The 18876-nt window shown below is 45.9% G+C and overlaps 1 protein-coding gene across 2 annotated transcripts in view; it reads right to left on the reverse strand.

Moving 5' to 3' along the window:
• Window positions 1-18876, reverse strand: part of ogdha (oxoglutarate dehydrogenase a) — a 141711-nt gene that overhangs the window by 111824 nt on the left and 11011 nt on the right. For both annotated transcript variants that reach the window (XM_085971235.1, XM_085971236.1), the window contains exon 2: window positions 13510-13761. In XM_085971235.1, the coding sequence (XP_085827361.1) occupies window positions 13510-13731 (222 nt within the window). In that variant the 5' untranslated portion in view covers window positions 13732-13761. The remainder of the gene's footprint in view (window positions 1-13509; window positions 13762-18876) is intronic.

Here is an 18876-nt window from a genome sequence, read left to right on the forward strand (position 1 = left end):
GATCATTGGATCAGTTACAAGACTCCATGCTGTTTTTCTTCCTTACCCAGCCAAGGGGCCAGGAGAACTCAACAGCAGCATCCCAGCTGGTGCGTGCTAGCTCAGCACGAATCAAAGCTTCATTGGGTGGGGCGCGGAATTAGGGCAAGTTATTTGGAACTTTCTCTTCCTAGATCATTCCCCAAAGAGGAAGAGAATCAGCTCCAATGATCTACCAACAATCCTCTGTAACCATCTGCGAAGAGCCATGCAGTAATGGTCTCACAGTATACCTTATGACCCTCTGAGGAGGATCTCAGATCACCTGTGCAGTTCCAACAATCCAAAGGCACGGATAAAATATCCCAAATGCACTGCTACACTCGAATTCCTGACACTCGATCTAACCATGACCATTCCACCATTATAATTTTGATTCCACTTTCCTTTCCCACTAATTTTTTTTTTCCATAGTCCTCTGAAGGTATTTATTTATGGCCGAGATATATTTACACAGCTACTAGTCAGCCCAGAAAGCAATTCATAGATGAACCCAGTCAGTGAGTGTCAGTAGATCAGTGCACCATAGTGGAAGAGAGCCCTGCCAAGCTTGAACCTGTGAACTTCTGGCCAGCAGAGTCGAAATATCTAACTGTGCCTTTTAAGGGTTAGAGGTGGCACAAGTGATTGGGGAAGCTCCCAGGAGAGTTGTATGATATACGTGTGGTTATAGAGGCTATAGGCAGGGAGGAAGAACTTGCAGGACAGCTTAAAAAGGCAACATTTATTTCCATCTATTTAATCAAAAGAAAAATCTCCAAGCTCCACATTCCAACAAGTGGAGTTTTGATAGAGGCTTTGGAGTCAATTCTCTTCCTCTTTAGGGAAGGGCCCAAGAATAGCTTAAGGAAGGGATGAAGAGAAAACATGGACAAACTTGTCCCTCCCCATGGTGGCTGTTACTGATTTTATTCTTCCCAATTAGACCCGAAGTTGACTAACATCCCTATCATTATATCAGTTAACTTAACACAGTCCACAGAATGGAACCTCGGACTTCCCTGGTCTAGATGGTTCGGTTGGACCATTGAATGCACCGACTGTGCCATCGTCTAAAGAGGCAGATAATTTGAGTTTGACTGATCAGAACTGTAGGTCCAGTGATAGATCAATATCTTGGCTGCGACATCTTCTCTTTCATGGCAAGCCACAGAAATTACAGCATGGCAACAAGTCCATTCAGCCCAACCAGTTGGTGTTTATCCTCCACATGAGCAATAGTCCTAATCCTAAATACCTGCCCTATTCCCATAATCCTTTATGCGCCTTTCCATCAAACATTTAAGTAACCTATTCTTAAATGTTGACATGGGCTCTACTTCAGTCACGAACTCCAACAGTGCATTCCACAGCCTCACTCTGTCCTAACTTGTTTGTCTTTAATCTTGTAACTACGGCCCCTGGTTCTAGACCAAAGGCTGGAAACATTCGGTTTCTATTTACTCTGTCCCACCCCTTCATAATTTTAAACACCTTCAACAAATCTCTGCAATCTCCTCTGTTCGTGAAAACAGCCCCAGTATCAAGTCTGTCTTTGCATTTTGCAATTCCCCATACCAAGCAGCATCGGAGTGAATCTCTGCTCCACCCTGCCTAGTGCCTCATCATTCCTGTGTTGCGGAACCCTAAACTACACACAATACTGCAACTGTGGTCTAAGGATATTATTTATAGATACACACACAGTATTGTATTAGCTTTTTTTTTTTTTTTTTTAAATGGACGTATCCATTTGAGGATGGCTTGTGAACCTGAATACCCAAATCCCGCTGCTCTTTCACATTCAACTTCCCCCAAATGTTTTATTTTTCGTTAAATTCAATCCGCCACTTTTTTGCCCATTCCAGGTGGTTTTCCAGCACTTCCTATTTTTCCCCCAATTGCCAGCATTTGTATCTTTCCTTGTAATCCCATTCCACAGTATGTAAAATGGTAAATGGGCAAAGTGTCCCTCTCCTTTAAAGGGCACTTGAGACATTCATTTCGTTGGGGTGGCATGGAACTAGGAATATTTGTGCTGTACCATTTTTCTTGACATTTTGGTACAGTTGTGCTTTATGAATAATTTTAGTATGCTCAAGGCCCAATCAGTGCCTCCCTCGGGTATCAAACTGGGGAACTTACATTTCACAATGCTCAGTACCACAGCACAGAACGTGTATTTATATGTGGGTACGGTAGTGTAGTGGTTAGGTTACTGGACTAGTGGGAAGCGCGAGTTCAAATTCCACCATCGCAGTTTGAGAATTTGAATTCAAAATTAGATGGGCAACGTAAAAGGGAACCCAAATTCTAGGGACCAAAAAGGAGATCTTCTTTTGGAGGCAGAGGGCATGGCTGAGGTACTAATCGACATCTGTCTTCACTGAGGAGGATGTTGCCAATGTCATAGTAAAGGAGATGGAAGTAGCGACATTGGATAGGATAAAATAGATAGTTAAACGGTTGGCAGTGCTCAAAGTAGAAGTGTCACCCGGTCCGGGTGGGATGCATCCTAGGTTGCGGAGGGAAGAGTGGAAATTGCGCAGGCTCTGGCCACAATCTTCCAATCCTCCTTGGATAGGGGAGTGGTGCCAGAGGGCTGGAGGGTTGCAAATGTTACACCACTGTTCAAAAAAGGGGAGGGATAAACCCGGCAACTACAGGCCGGTCAGCCTAACGTCGGTGGTGGGGAGACTTTGAGAGACATTAATCTGTGACAAAATTGTGGCATATGGAAAAATGTGTTAAGAAATGAAATCCAGCACTGATTTGTTAAAGGCCAATCGTGTTTGAGTAACTTGATCAAGTTCTTTGATGAAGTAACGGAGAGGGTTGATGAGGGCAGTGCGGTTGATGATGTGTATACTGACTTTCAAAAGGTGTTTGATAAAGTATCACATAATAGACTTGTTAGCAAAATTGAAACCCATGGGATTAAAGGGGCAGTGGCTATGTGTATACAAAATTGGCTAAGGGACAGAAAGCAGAGAGTATTGGTGAACGGTTGTTTTTCAGACAGGAGGCAAGTATATAGTGGTGTTCCCCAGGGATCGGTATTGGGACCACTGCTCTTTTTGATATATATTAAATGACCTGGGCTTGGGTATACAGGGCATAATTTCAAACTTTGCAGATGACACGAAACTTGGAAATGTAATAAAGTGAGGAGGATAGTACTGTAATAGACTTTAGGAGGACATAGACAGACTAGCGAAATGGGCAGACACATGGCAGATTAAATTTAACGCAGAGAAGTATGAAGTGATTCATTTCGGTAGGAAGAATGAGGAGAGGCAATATAAACTAAATGGTACAATTTTAAAGGGGGTGCAGGAACAGAGGGACCTGGGGGTGTATGTAAACAAATCTTTGAAGGTGGCAGGACAAGTTGAGAAGGCTGTTAAAAAAGGCATACGGGATCCTTGGCTTTATAAATAGAGGCATAGATTACAAAAGCAGGGAAGTCATGTTAAACCTTTATAAAACACTGGTTAGGCCTCAGCTGGAATATTGTGGCCTATTCTGGGCACCACACTTTAGGAAGGATATCAAGGCCTTAGAGAGGGTGCAGAGGAGATTTACTAGAATGGTACCAGGGATGAGGGACTTCAGTTACATGGAGAGACTGGAGAAGCTGGGGTTGTTCTCCTTAGAACAGAGAAGAAGAGATTTGATAGAGGTGTTCAAAATCATAAAGGGTTTTGATAGAGTAAATAAGGAGAAACTGTTTCCAGTGGCAGAAGGGTTGGTAACCAGAGGGCACAGATTTAAGATGATTGGCAAAAGAACTTGGGGTGACATGAGGAAATAAAAACGCAGCGAGTTGTTGTGATCTGGAATGCGCTGTCTGAAAGGGCGGTGGAAGCAGATTCAATAGTTACTTTCAAAGGGGAATTGGATAAATACTTGAAAAGAAAAAATTTACAGGACTATGGGGAAAGAGCAGTGGAGTGGGACTCATTGGATAGCTCTTTCAACAAGCCGGTACAGGCACGACGGGGCGAGTGGCCTCGTTCTGTGTGCCGTATCATTCGATGATATCATATTTCACACCCTCAGGATGTACCAACGCCCTTTAAAGTCAATAAATTACTTTCTTTTTACGTGTAAGCACCATTGGTTTGCAGGCAAACGCAGCAGCCAATTTGCACAAGGCATGGATTCCACAAGCAGCAATAAGATAAATGATCATTTGACAATACACTGCTGCACTGAAGTGTCAGCCTAGATTATATGCTCAGGTCCTGGAGCATGGCCTGAACCCACAACCCTTCATCAGAGTCAAGAGTGTTACCAATGAGACAAGCTAGTGTGAAGGCTAGTGCATCATAAATGCACTACAGGAAACTTTGTGATATCCGGCACCGACAGGACCGAGCTGTTGCCGTCCCATCAAAACTGCCGGACAAACCAGCGCTAATGTTAAAACATACGGAAGCTTTTGAGCTCCGTATCTAGCAACAAACCCTGTCAACAGCTTCTAAACAGTCGGCCGTAGCTTGCAAGCGTCTCTGTAGCTAAGCAACAGCTTTAGCTAGACCTTGCAGAGCCTGACTAGTGGAAAAAAAAGCAACTAAAAGAAAAAAAACTTACTGAACCGACTCCTGAATTTTGCCGGTGGCTCGAGCATTCCGGACAGTTAACCTCCGGATAAACCAAAAAGTTTCCTGTATCTGGGAAATCATAAACGGTCCCCTCCCACCCCTCCAAACTGTTCACACAATATAAAACGTCAGAGGAAGCAAAATTATTTACTTTATCCTAATGTTGTCCCATTTTAAACAAAATTGAAAGAACATAAATATAACCAATAAAATACTGGCCTGATGAATACTGGCAAACTAGCAGTGTTAAAAGTTAGACCCAAAGGGATTAGGTGTAACTGGGCCTTGAACAGCGTATTGACAGCTAGACACAGGTTATGGGCCTGAAAAACTAATTTTAATTCTGTGCAGTGTCAAATTTATCCATTTTAACAAAAATTAAAATTAGGAAACTTAAAAAAAAAATGCTTTTAAAGTTTGTTCATCTTTATTTCAGGTTTGCCTTTTCCCCATGTGAGAGGCCCCAATCTTTGTTTCGCTCTCCAACATTTTTAAAAAGTTAGAATTTTAAGAGCTTACCCACTTCCTGGTTTGCTGGCCGTAGGAATTCTGCGTTTTGATTGGCTGCATAGACAGCTTGTTAACGGCACAGCAGCTCGCGCAATGGGATTCCCACTGTACTGCGTTCATTTCAACTACGCGTCGGAAAACCCCAAATTCTCAACAGAGATCGCAAGATCTTTGTGCAAAGCTTACTTCGAAAGCGTTTGCTTCGCCGCCGATTGCAAATTCCAGGCCATTTTGTGTGCGCATAAAGTTTTGCTGAGTTTCTTTGCAACGCTGAACATTCTCTCCTACTTTCACCCCAAATACACAATTTTGCCCCTTGGATTTAAGGAAAAAAAAGAACACTCTCCAATTCCAACTGATTCCCTGGGCCCCTGCTCGTGACCACACCCCACCTATTGTAGTATTCGCTGCTTGCCATGCATCACTGCACACACCCTCCGCTCCTCTAACACAGGGCTTCTCCTGGTCCCCCACCCCACTGCTCCACCACTGCTGGGGAGATCAGACCCCATCGTGGCAGGTTGTGCAGCTGAATTCAATAAAAATGGTCATTTGTGGCTGGCACCAGGAAATGACGGTGAAATGTGGCAGATTGCGAGTCAGCTTTCTGAGGCAGAGAGCGTTCGAGCTCCTGATATGGGCACTGTGCGACGATGTGAACTCTACCTACAGTGCTTCTTTACATTGCATACAAGGGGACATTTCTTATTCCTGACCTCATGAACCTGATTAACCACAGATACAGAGCGATCGTTTCCCCTGGCTGGAGAGTCTAGAACAAGGGGGCATAGTCTCAGGATAAAGGGTCGGCCTTTTAAGACCGAGATGAGGAGGAATTTCTTCACTCAGAGGGTTGTGAATCTTTGGAATTCTCTACCCCAAAGGGCTGTGGATGCTCAGTCATTGAGTATATACACAAGGCTGAGATCTTCATGCAGAGCACATTTAACAAGGTGGTCACGCCGCAGGTAAAGAGTGCACAGGCAGACAGGGAATGGGTGACCGCCAGACAGAGTAAAAGAACTAGGAAGGTAGTGCAGGAGTCCCCTGGGACCATCTCCCTCTCCAACAGGTTCTCTGTTTCGGATACTGCTGGGGGAGATGGTTTCTCAGGGGAATGCAGTAAGAGCCAAGTCCGTGGCACTACGAGTGGCTCAGCTGCACAGGAGGGGAGGTAAAAGAGTGGGAGATCAATAGTGATAGGGGATTCTATTGTAAGGGGAACAGAGACATTTTTGTGGCTGCAGACATGACTCCAGGACATTCTGAAGGGGGAGGGTGAACAGCCAGAGGTTGTGGTCCATATCGGTACCAACGACATAGGTAGAAAGAGGGACGAGGTCCTGCAAGCAGAATATAGGGAGCTAGGAAATAAATTAAAAAGCAGGACCTCAAAAGGTAGTAATCTCAGGATTACTCCCGGTGCCACGTGCTAGCGAGAGCAGAAATAGGAGAATAGGCCAGATGAATGCGTGGCTGGAGAGATGGTGTAGGAGGGAGGGATTTAAATTCCTGAGGCATTGGGACCGATTCTGGGGAAGGTGGGACCTGTACAAGCTGGACGGGTTACACCTCGGCAGAAACGGGACCAACATCCTCGCAGGGGGGTTTGCTAGTGCTGTTGGGAAGGATTTAAACTAGTTTGTCAGGGGGCTGGGAACCTAAGTGTGGGCCCAGAACGGAGAGAAACAAAGCTGGAAGTGCAAGTTAGAAAAGTAGTCAGCAAAACTAGTAGGGAGCAGAAACAAAGGCCAACAGTAAAGAGGGTCAAAGTGCAGAAAAATATTAAACAGGCAAAGTTGAAGGCACTTTATCTAAATGCACGTAGCATTCGCAACAACGTGGATGAATTAATGGCACTAATAGAAGTAAATGGGTATGATGTAATTGCCATTACAGAGACATGGTTGCAGGGTAACCAAAGCTGGGAACTGAATGTTCCAGGGTACTCAACATTTAAGAAGGACAGACAAAAAGGAAAAGGAGGTGGCGTAGCGCTGTTAATAAGGGATGAGATCGGGACGGTAGAGATAAAGGGGGGAAAATTCAGTTGTTTGCACCTCCCGTTAGCAGTATGAGCAAGGAGAAATGGAGTAAACCAGTGGGAGGAGCGGTTTTCAAGATGAAAGCGGTGCCTCAAATGGCATCACAGAGAATAATGAGATGGGCAGTAATACTAAGAGCCTATGAATATGTGATCACGTACAGAGCCGGCAAGGAAAACGGGAACGCGGATGCTCTCAGCCGCCTGCCCCTCTCAAAATCTCCTCGCAGTACTTCCCCTGAGGAGCACGTCCTGATGCTGGATCAGGAGATCAGTCTCCTGATGACTTCAGCGCAAATCCAGGGCAGGACAGCCAAGGGCCCCGTTCTGTCAAGGGTCCGTGAGTATGTGTTGAAAGGCTGGCCAGATCACCGTGAGGGACCGGAGTTCACGCCGTACAGACAGAGACAGCACGAGCTCAGTGCCCAAGATGGATGTGTGCTATGGGGAGCATGCATCATAGTCCCAGAGTGGGGACACTCTACTTTGATGGAACAGTTGCATCAATCGCACCCAGGAATGGCTAGAATGAAAGGACTGGCTAGGAGCTACCTGTGGTGGCCTAACAGAGGAAAGCACCTGCCGGGGCACCACTCCATCCCTGGGAGTGGCCCAGCAAACCCTGGAGGAGAATTCACATAGACTATGCGGGACCTTTTATGGGCAAAATGTTTTTGGTGCTGGTTGACGCTCACTCAAAAGTGGATCGACGTTTATCCAGTGAGCTCTGCAATGACTGATGCCACACTGAATTGTCTCAGGAACAGCTTCAGCACGCATGGTATTCCAGAAATGATTGTATCCGACAATGCACAGTGTTTTGTTAGTGAAGGGAGCAAAGAATTCATGGTAAGGAATGGAATCACACGTCACCTCGGCTCCATATCACCCAGCCTCAAATGGGTTAGCCGAGCGAGCCGTGCAGACTTTTAAGGAGCTCATGAGGAAGAGCTCAGGTGACACCCTGGAGACCAAGCTCAATAGAGCCTTGTTTAGTTATCGTACAACACCCCAAGCTACCACGGGGCTTTCTCCGGGGCTGAGTTGATGATGGGGAGAAAGTTGCGGTGCACGTTAGACCTGATAACCTTGCTTTTGAGATCTGGGTGTGAGACAAAACAAACAAACTAAAAAGCGTACCATGACAAACATACTGAAGCTCGCCATTTTGCCATAGGGGACTCTGTGTACACCTGGAACTTCGGTTATGGACCTAAATGGATACCAGGACTAATCCAGGACATTACAGGACCTGTGTCATACTCCGTGTTACTAGGGGATGGTCGAGGGGTTTGTCGGCATGTGGATCAGCTTTTCAGCCGGCAGCAGGGGGAACTAGGAGGAGGCTGTTCCAGGACCCAGCACGGCTTATAAGGTGCCAGTGGACACTGGTACTGCCAGGCCACAGCGGGACAGAGTAAAACCAACATCAGAGACTACTCCAATCTCAAGTGCGAATGAATCTGAGAATCCACCACAAGTGGAATTAAGACGTTCACAAAGGATTCGCAAGCAACCAGAAAGACTTATACAAACCTGTTAAATTAGTCAGGGGTTAACCATGGTTAGAGCATACTGGTTAATTAAAACGTAGTACCTAGTAAGGGTTATTGTTTAAGAATTGCATACGGCAATCTTAAGGGGGGGGAGGAGTGTAGTAACCTGGGAGGTTATGAGTAACCTGATCCACCAGGTGGTGCTGTGGCAATTGCTCTCCTGAGTTAAGTCTGATCTGTACTGTGGTACTCTTTGTTTTTGCTGCCTCATGGCAGAAGCTTTTATGTGCAAGTGTTGATTAAACCATGTTACGGAGTTAACCTGTGTCTGTCTCCATCTATGGCCAGCTCAAGATACCACAGCCTGAAGAGGGCGCTAATGGGCCGCAAAGCAACTAGCGTCTGGGCGCGGCGATGTTTGCGCCACTCGCAAAATTAACTAGACATTTTGCGGCGACGCTAAACACTACCGCCACGATCTCCTGCGCCGGCAGATTGTGACGTCAGTCGAGGGCGCAACACCCCGTTAGCGCCCCGGACTGGATATTGAGTGGCGCCCCCTGCCTTACTGCCTGCAGCTAGCAACGACACGTTGAGGGGAACGTTTTGCAGTCAGAAAGGGACTGGGGGAGCGCTATTTAAAGGCGACCGCTTCCTGCCTTTTTTTGTCGGTGACATTTTTGCACCACGCATTCTGAGAGAGAGAGAGAGAGAGAGAGAGAGAGAGGGAGGGAGGGAGAGAGAGAGAGAGACTTCTGGAGAGATTCAACGCTGTGTGAAGGAGTTTTGGGTACTGAGCAGCACTTTGCCGGTTTAATTTGATTTGCCTTTCCTTGCTTCGCCAGCGCTCTGAGGTAGCGCCTCACTCCTCGGCCTTTGCGCCTTAAGACAGGTGTGAAGCGCCTGATTTAGCGCTCCAATCACCTCCAGGGGCGATAAAAGCCACGTTTGCTGTCGGAGGCGATAATTAGCGCCAGGCGCTAAACGGCATGGCCGATAATGGCGCCCCAAAGGGGGCGATACTGAATTTTTCCCCCAAAAGATCTTGGCTTGGCAGATCGTGATGTAGAATTGGAATCAGTTTGGGTGGAGCTAAGAAACAGCAAAGGGCGGAAAACATTGGTGGGAGTTGTGTATAGGCCACCAAACAGTAATGGTAATGTAGGGCACAGTATCAATCAAGAGATCAGAAGTGCATGTAACAAGGGCAATACGGTAATGATGGGGGACTTTAATCTACATATTGACCGGGCAAATCAAATTACCACTAATGGTGTGGAGGACGAATTCTTGGAATGCATGCAAGATGGTTTCCTGGATCAGTATGTGGAAGAACCAACCAGGGAACAGTCTATTCTGGATCTGGTACTGTGTAATGAGAAGGGGCTAATCAATAATCTTGTAGTAAAGGGGCCTTTAGGGACAAGTGACCATAATCTGAAACTAAGGTGTTCAATCTAAACAGGAAACTACAAGGGTATGAGGGACATGTTGGCCATGGTAGGTTGAGAGACTACACTAAAAGGTATGAAGGTGGACATACAATGGCTAACATTCAAGGAAATAAAGCATAATTTGCAACAAACATATATTCCTCTAGGGCATAAAAACCCAAAAGGAAAAGTGATCCAACCATGGCTAACAAAATAAATTAAAGCTAGTATTAAGTCAAAGGAGGAAGCTTATAAAGTTGCCAGAAAAAGCAGTCAGCCTGAGGATTGGGATCTTTTTAGAAATCAGCAACGGGGGACCAAGAAATTGATAAAGAAAAGGGAAAATGGAATATGAGCACAAACTAGCAAAAAATATAAAAACAGATTGTAAAAGCTTCTATGGGTATGTGAAAAGGAAAAGACTGGCGAAGGTAAATGTAGGTCCTTTACAGTCAGAGACGGGAGAATTTATAATGGGGAATGAGGAAATGAAAGAGAAATTAAATAAATACTTTCTGTTTCTGTCTTCATAGAGGAAGACACAAAAAACCTCCCAGAAATACGAGAAAACCAAGGGTGTGACGAGAATGAGGAACTTAAAGAAATTATTAGTAAAAACAGTACTAGCAAAATTAATGGGACTAAAAGTCGATAAATCCCACGGACCGGATGACCTACATCCTAGGGTTTTGAAAGAGGTGGCCATTGGAATAATGAACGCATTGGTGTCATCTTCCAGAATCTATAGATTTTTGGAACGGTTCCTGCAGATTGGAGGATAGCAAATGTAACCCCGCTATTTAAGAAAGGAGGGAAGAGAGAAAACGGGGAACTACAGATTTGTTAGCCTCACATCAGTAGTTGGGAAAATGCTGGAATCTATTACAGTATAAAGGATGTAATAACTGGGCACTTAGAAACTAATAGTAAGATTGGGCAGAGTCAACATGGATTTATGAAAGGGAAATCCTGTTTGACAAACCTATTGGAGTTCTTTGAGGATGTAACTAGTGGAGTAGACAAAGAGGAACCGGTAGATGTGGTGTATCTGGATTTTCAGAAGGCCATCGATAAGGTTGGTGAACAAAATTAGGGCACATGGAATTGGGGGTAATATACTAGCGTGGATTAAGAATTGGTTAATAGACAGAAAACAAAGTAGGGATAAATGGGTCTTTTTCAGGATGGCAGGCTGTGACTAGTGGGGTACTGCAAGGATCAGTGCTTGGGCCCCAGCTATTCACAATCTATATCAATAATTTGGATGAGGGGACTAAATGCAACATTTCCAAATTTGTTGATGATACAAAGCTAGGTGGCAGTGACAGTTGCGAAGAGGATGTGAAGAGGCTTCAAGGGGATCTCGACAGGCTCAGTGAGTGGGCGAGAACATGGCAGATGGAATATAATGTGGATAAATGTGAAGTTATCCACTTTGGTAGAAAAAACAGAAAGGCAGAGTATTTCCTAAATGGTGAAAGATTGGGGAATGCAGATGCTCAAAGGGACCTGGGTGTCCTTGTACAGGAGTCACTGAAAGTGAATGGCTTGCTACACCTGCACATTCGGAAGGCAAATGGTATGCTGGCCTACATTACAAGAGGATTTGAGTACAGGAGTAAAGAAGTCTTACTCCAATTATATAGGGCCTTGGTCACACCACATCTGGAGTACTGTGTACAATTTTGGTCTCCTTACCTAAGGAAGGATATACTTGCCATAGAGGGAGTGCAACAAAGGTTCACGAGATTGATTCCTGGGATGGCGGGACTGTCGTATGAGAATAGATTGAGTAAACTAAACATAGAAGATAGGAGCAGGAGTAGGCCATTCGGCCCCTCGAGCCTGCTCCGCCATTCAATGAGATCATGGCTGATCATCCAAATTCAGTACCCTGTCCCTGCTTTCTCCCCATATCCCTTTAGCCTTAAGAAATATATCTAACTCCTTCTTGAATATATTTAATGAATTGGCCACTACTGCCTTCTGTAGTAGAGAATTCCACAGGTTTACCACTCTCTGGGTGAAGAAATTCCTCCTCATCTCTGTCCTAAATGGCTTACCCCTTATCCTTAGACTGTGACCCCTGGTTCTGGACTCCCCGACCATCGGGAACATCCTTCCTGCATCTAGTCCTGTTAGAATTTTATAAGTTTCAATGAGATCCCCTCTCATTCTTCTAAACTCCAGCGAGTATAAGCCCAATCGACCCAATCTCTCCTCATAAGTCATTCCTGCCATCCCAGGTATCAGCCTGGTAAGTCTTCGCTGCACTCCCTCCATGGCAAGAACATCCTGCCTCAGGACTAGGCCTGTATTCTCTTGAATTCAGAAGAATGAGAGGGGATCTCATTGAAGCATACAAAATTATTACAGGGCTTGATAGGGTGGATGCTGGGAGAATGTTTCCCTTAGCTGGGGAGTCTAGAACCAAGGGCCACAGCCTCAAGATAAAGGGTAGGCCATTCAGGACTGAGATGAAAAGAAATTTCTTCACACAGAGGGTGGTGAATCTTTGGAATTCTCTACCCCAGAGGGCTGTGGAGGCTCAGTCATTGGGTATATTCAAAACAGAAGTCGAGAGATTTCTGACTAGTAAGGGCATCAAGGGGTATGGCGATAGGGCCGGTGAATGGAGTTGAGACAGAAGATCAGCCATGATCTCATTGAATGGCGGCGCAGGCTCGAGGGGCCGAATGACCTACTCATGCTCCTATTTCTTATGTTCTTACGCTGAGATAGGGGAATCAAGGGATATGGGGATCGGGCGGGAAAGTGGAGTTGAGGTCGAAGATTAACCATGATCGAGGCCTTCTCCTGCTCCTAATTCTGATGTTCTTACCCCAGCAAACCAGGTTCAATTACAATCCTTGCAAAATGGGTATTTTTTTTTTTTTATATAAACGGTGGCTATTGGGAAGTTTCATAAGTGTAAGCAAGAAGTCAAAATACAGAAGTCTGTTTTCTGTAGCCATATACAATATGTTGTGATGGACAGACATTACTGAGGAATTTTCCGAACTCTGCCCATGATGCCGCACCTTGCCCCACCCGGGTTTGATAAAAGGTAGCAAGTAGAACAATGATGATAGATCGATGGCAGGTTCACTGTACAGCACGGAGGAAGTAATGGGTGAATTATGGAAGTCATTTCAAACCATCCTGGGTGAGCTGCAGCCTTTCCTCCACCAACGCCGTAGTCTCTGAAGCAAAGGGGTCTCCTCTCTTCAAAAGCGCTGTAGTCCTTCAACCAACGTCTTGTTAAACAGCAAAGTGACAAAGATGTCCGAGCCTCTGACGCTGCAGTGAACCTCCCAGCACTTACCTTGCCGTGAAAAGCTTTACTGAAGATTGCCAATAAACGAGGGTAGCAGAACATAACCTCCTCCATTGCTGCTTACCTTATGAACACTTTGTGGGTTTTCAAGCCAAGCAAAGTACATTTCCTCAACATAGTTCGAACTAGTCCCACTCAGAAAGGGCTCAGCAGCTACTGGCGCAGTATAGAAACGGCCGTGTTGAAACGTCCTAGACGCTGCTGGCCCGCTATGTGATAAACTTTTAATAGTCTGAGAGGCAGTCAATGGCCTCAATTTAGCAGCACAAGTCCTTAAACGATGCATTTTTCACCTCCTGAACTCACCACAGCCCCGCTGCAAATCAAAAAACAAAAGAAAAAAAAAGAAAAATTAGTGTACAGCAAAAGACATTTAAAAATTTTCTTAAAGATAATCAGAACATTAACCCGCTGCAAATACCCGTTATTCACATGATCCTTCCTGAAGAGTCGGTCTCTTCAAATTGTAACTGCTGGATAACAGAGGAGTGAAGCAGCTGCGTTTAGTGGAAGGCGCGGCGGAAAGGACTTGGGGACAACCACAAGGCTGGACAAGGCAGCTCAGTTAAAAAATTGGAACCGTACAAGCCTTTTTTTCCCCGCTCTTCTCTCTCCCACATGGCAGCTGTCTCTCATCCTGCCAGTACACTTCACACCTAATCTCAGCCGTCTTTTGTCTCCACTGTCCCATTAGCATCTCGTCTGGTTTTGAATACCTCTTAATGTCTCTTTTACTTCTTTTGTTCTATCGCAGCCCTGCCTTCGATCTATTTTATTTCCTTTCCAGTTTTGAAAAAGGGTTTCGACCCGAAACGTTGACTCCAATTTCTCTCCACGGATGTTGCCTGGCCTGCTGAGTTTTTCCAGCATTTTCTGTTGTTATTTCAGAGTTCCAAGCTAGCTGGACTTAACTAGATTGGCAGTATGGATGCTGCACGTGATCATTGAATTGGGGGGGGGGTGGAAAAGAGAGGAGGGGGAAACAGGAAAGAGTCAGGATTCTTCTCCTGATCGCTGTCCCATACTCCTGCTGCAAGGTGAGCATGTTAGTATTGGGTGAGGGTCGGTCGAGTCCAGTGGAAGAGCTTGTCCACATTCACTGTTCAGACCCGTCATCAAGAGCAACCACTTGGGCAATGTACTGCGGACAGCTGTCGAATTGCACCCCAGTGTGAGTCAGCAGAGAGTTGGAGGGACCAGAAATAAAAACAGAAAAGCTTTGTTAAAATGTGTAGATAATTCACAAAAGACTACGTAAAACATAATGACCATAGAATGTTCTCAAAACTGTTCATGCAGTTTCTCTTGGTAACAATTATGATGATGCAGTTTCGGTAATAATAAACCATTTACAGTAAAGAGCGCTGGTCCAATGAGCCAATCGTTGCAGTTCCACCTCGGCGGAAATAGCTGGACTGGACTGAAGCCACAACGTTAACCCTTACCTTGCTAAGTGAGTGCCGCAGAGGGCATTTCACCATGACCAAATCTCTCAAGCACAGCAAATTCTGGAAGAAACTCGCAAAACTGAGCTCGCAGCCATCTCACGCTTGCCAAACAAGTTAGGGGTTTTGGTTACAAACAAATCAGTTGGGGAACTCCTGTAAAGCTTTTCCACCATCTACAAGGCACAAGTCAGGAGTGTGATGGAATACTCTCCACTTGCCTGGATGAGTGCAGCTCCAACAACACTCAAGAAGCTCGACACCATCCAGGACAAAGCAGCCCGCTTGATTGGCACCCCATCCACCACCTTAAACATTCACTCCCTCCACCACCGGAGCACCGTGGCTGCAGTGTGTACCATCTACAAGATGCACTGCAGCAACTCGCCAAGGCTCCTTCGGCAGCACCTCCCAAACCCGCGACCTCTTCCACCTAGAAGGACAAGGGCAGCAGGCGCATGGGAACACCACCACATCCAAGTTCCCCTCCAAGTCACACACCATCCTGACTTAGAAGTATATCACCGATCCTTCATCATCACTGGGTCAAAATCCTGGAACTCCCTCCCTAACAGCGCTGTGGGAGTACCTTCACCACACGGACTGCAGCGGTTCAAGAAGGAGGCTCACCACCACTTTCTCAAGGGCAACTAGGGATGGGCAATAAATGCTGGCCTTGCCAGCGACGCCCACATCCCATAAACGAATTTTTTAAAAGTTCCATCGACCCCCCTTCACAGGGCCTGCAGCATTACAGTATTTGTAGTGGAGTAGATTTGACTGAGTGACCGCCATCACACGATACAACACATACACCGCACTCAACAGCAAATATCTCACAAATGCATCACTTTGGTTTTAAATGAGTTTTTTTGGGAAACTCTGCTAGTTAAACAAGTAACGGCAGAAGATTTTTTCTTTCTCACACCGCCCAATAAATAAAATATGGAGCAGTATTTACTCTGGCAGAACCCAGTAAGTGGGAAATATCTTGCAGTACTTAGGATCTCTCAAAGAGCTATGGGCAGAGCATCCCCCAGCACTTTAATTTCTGCACCTTTATGGTGGCGAGTGTGCTTAACGCAAGGATCCTGCAGCCCATGAATTACAACAGCAAACAGCATCTCAATCACAGGAACTCCCCCTCCCCCAGCAGCAGCAAGAGGACAATAGAAGTGACGAGGCACTTGAATCAGTGCGGCAATAGATGAGATCACAGGGCGGTGCGGACGAGATGTTTGCAATGAAATCAACATTTACTGAGCCCCAAGCATCCACCAGCCAAAACTGTTTGATGTGGATCATGTAGAGGCAATTCTTCACTCATCAGAAACCTTTCCCCGCCTCACGTTCACTATCTTACAATCAAGTCGGCAGGAAGGTAGCCTGCTCTCGAGTATTTGCTGCGCTGTGATTGGGAGCGAGCGAGCAAGGGACCGCCCCCAAAATAAGAGCAGGAACTGGCTGAAAAGGAGAATTGCAGGTGTGAATTCACATCCCACTATTCAATGGCACAGTACAGTATACAACAGGTCAGAAAGACTTTCAACCTCAGGATTTTAAAATTCTCATCCTTGTTTTCAAGATGCACTGCAGCAACGCGCTAAGGCTTCTTCGGCGGCACCTCCCAAACCCACGACCTGTACCACCTAGAAGGACAAGGGCAGCAGGCGCATGGGACCACCACCGCCTCCAAGTCACACGCCATCCCGACTTGGAAGTATATTGCCGATCTTTCATTGCCGCTGGGTCAAAATCCTGGAACTCCCTCCCTAACAGCACTGTGGGAGGATCTTCACCACACGGACTACAGCGGTTCAAGGTGGCGGCTCACCGCCACCTTCTCGAGGGCAATTAAGGATGGGCAATAAATGCTGGCCTTGCCAGCGACGCCCACATCCCATAAACGAATTTTTTTTTTTAAATTCCTCCATGGCCTCGCCCCTTCCTATCTCTAATCTCCTCCAGCCCCACAACCCTATCAGAGATCTCTGCACTCCTCTAATTCTGGACTCTTGAGCGTCCTTGATTTTAATCGCTCAACCATTGGTGGCCGAGCCTTCAGCTGCCAAGGCCCCGAGCTCTGGAATTCTCTCCCTAAGCCTCTCTTTCCTCCTTTAAGACCTACCTTTTGGTCATCTGCCCTAATTTCTCCTTATGTGGCTCAGTGTCAAATTTTGTTTGCCAATGCTCCGGTGCAGTGCCTTGGGGCATTTTACTATGTTAAAGGTGCTACAGGAAACTTTCGATTAACCGGCCCCTAAATAACCGGAAATGTCAGTTAACCGGCAAAATTCAGGAGTCGGTTTCAGCTAACTTTTATAACTTATTACTTGCACAGCAACAAATGGAGGAAGGCAAGGATGTGGCTGCAGCTGTTGCTAAGCTACAGAGACGCTTGCAACTTGTGGACGTTGTTCTGAAGCTAAGCAACAGGGTTTGTTGCTTCATACAGAATCTACAGTGCAGATAGAGGCCATTTCGGCCCATCGAGCCTGCACCGACACATATCCCACCCTATCCCCGTAACCCCACGTATTTAATCCCCTAACACTAAGGGTCAATTTATCATAGCCAAATCAACCTAACCTGCACATCTTTGGACTGTGGGAGGAAACCGGAGCACCCGGAGGAAACCCACGCAGACACAGGGAGAATGTGCAAACTCCACACAGTCGCCCGAGGCCAGATTTGAACCCGGGTCCCTGGCGCTGTGAGGCAACAGTGCTAACCACTATGCCACCGTGCTCTAAGGTCCGTATCTTTCACTATAGCGTTCGGTTATCCGGACCTGTTGCTGAACCGGCACCACATCGGTCCCGTCCGTGCCGGATACCAGAAAGTTTCCTGTATATAAATACAAGTTGTTGTTGTTGCTGATTCAATGCATTCTGCAGAATTGAAAGCCACCGTTGGCGGTGGATTTGCTGTTGAACATGCTGCTAATTAGTTTTATTGTAATACCGACAAATACTTCATCGCCTGCTGCAACACGTGGTACTGTATGGCTCACAATGCTCTTTTCCAATGGTTGCTCAGGATTCAAAGCTTCGAACATACACATGCATATATAGATGTTCTGAAAGCCATTTCAATCAAAACCCCATTTTACACTAGCTTTAATGCGAAATTCAATCTTAATGACCACTATTCAAAAATCGACAACATTCTGAGTGAATGCTACAAATCAACTCAAATTAAAATGGCCTCCGCCCCGTCCTAGTGCAACAGCTCTTCACAGGAGGGCTTCAATTCATAAGATTCAACTCATTTTGAAAAAAATAAATGTGAGGGAAGTCACAGCAACAGGGGTGGGGGGGGGGGGGGGGGGGGAGAGGGGTGAAGCATCCTAATACTCAGTTTGTTTAGCTGGACTGTCATGTTAAAATTTCATGCACTTTGGAAAAATAATCAAAAAGCAAATCAAACTTTAAAAGACTAAAGTTTGATGGCATCATGATTAACTCGTTGCAATAGAAGCACAGAAATTTGCCTTGTAGGTTACGGCACTTCAAGTGTGATGCACTATCAACAAGACTACGAGTTGAACTTATACGAAGTAGGCTTTTATTGACTAAGAACTGGAGCATGCCTCTGCTAGTGGATCCATCCTAAGAGCTCCCGGGGGAAGGGTGGTGAGTCACCTTTATACCCAGGCTTAGGGGTGGAGCCAGGGGCGGAGACATGCCCGGACCTGTACAGAGTTAACAGTGGTTTACCCCACAGACATGTACAGAGTTAGCAGTGGTTTACCACAAAGTGCATATCCAAGTACATTTTAAAAACGGAGGATTTCTGCCTCTACCACCCTTTCAGGCAGTGAGGTCCAGACCCCCACCACCCTCTGGGTGAAAAAAGTTCTCAACTCCCCCAAAAATGTGCTCATGTCACTGGAGCGAGACTTGAACTCCCAACTTTCTGACTCCGAGGCAAGAGTGCTCCCAACTGAGCCACACCTGGCTGTGTATTGAATAGACCTTGATCAA

The sequence above is a fragment of the Somniosus microcephalus genome, chromosome 30, assembly GCF_052327205.1.
Source record: "Somniosus microcephalus isolate GS21.2 chromosome 30, FLI_Smic_1.0, whole genome shotgun sequence".
Taxonomy (NCBI): domain Eukaryota; kingdom Metazoa; phylum Chordata; class Chondrichthyes; order Squaliformes; family Somniosidae; genus Somniosus; species Somniosus microcephalus.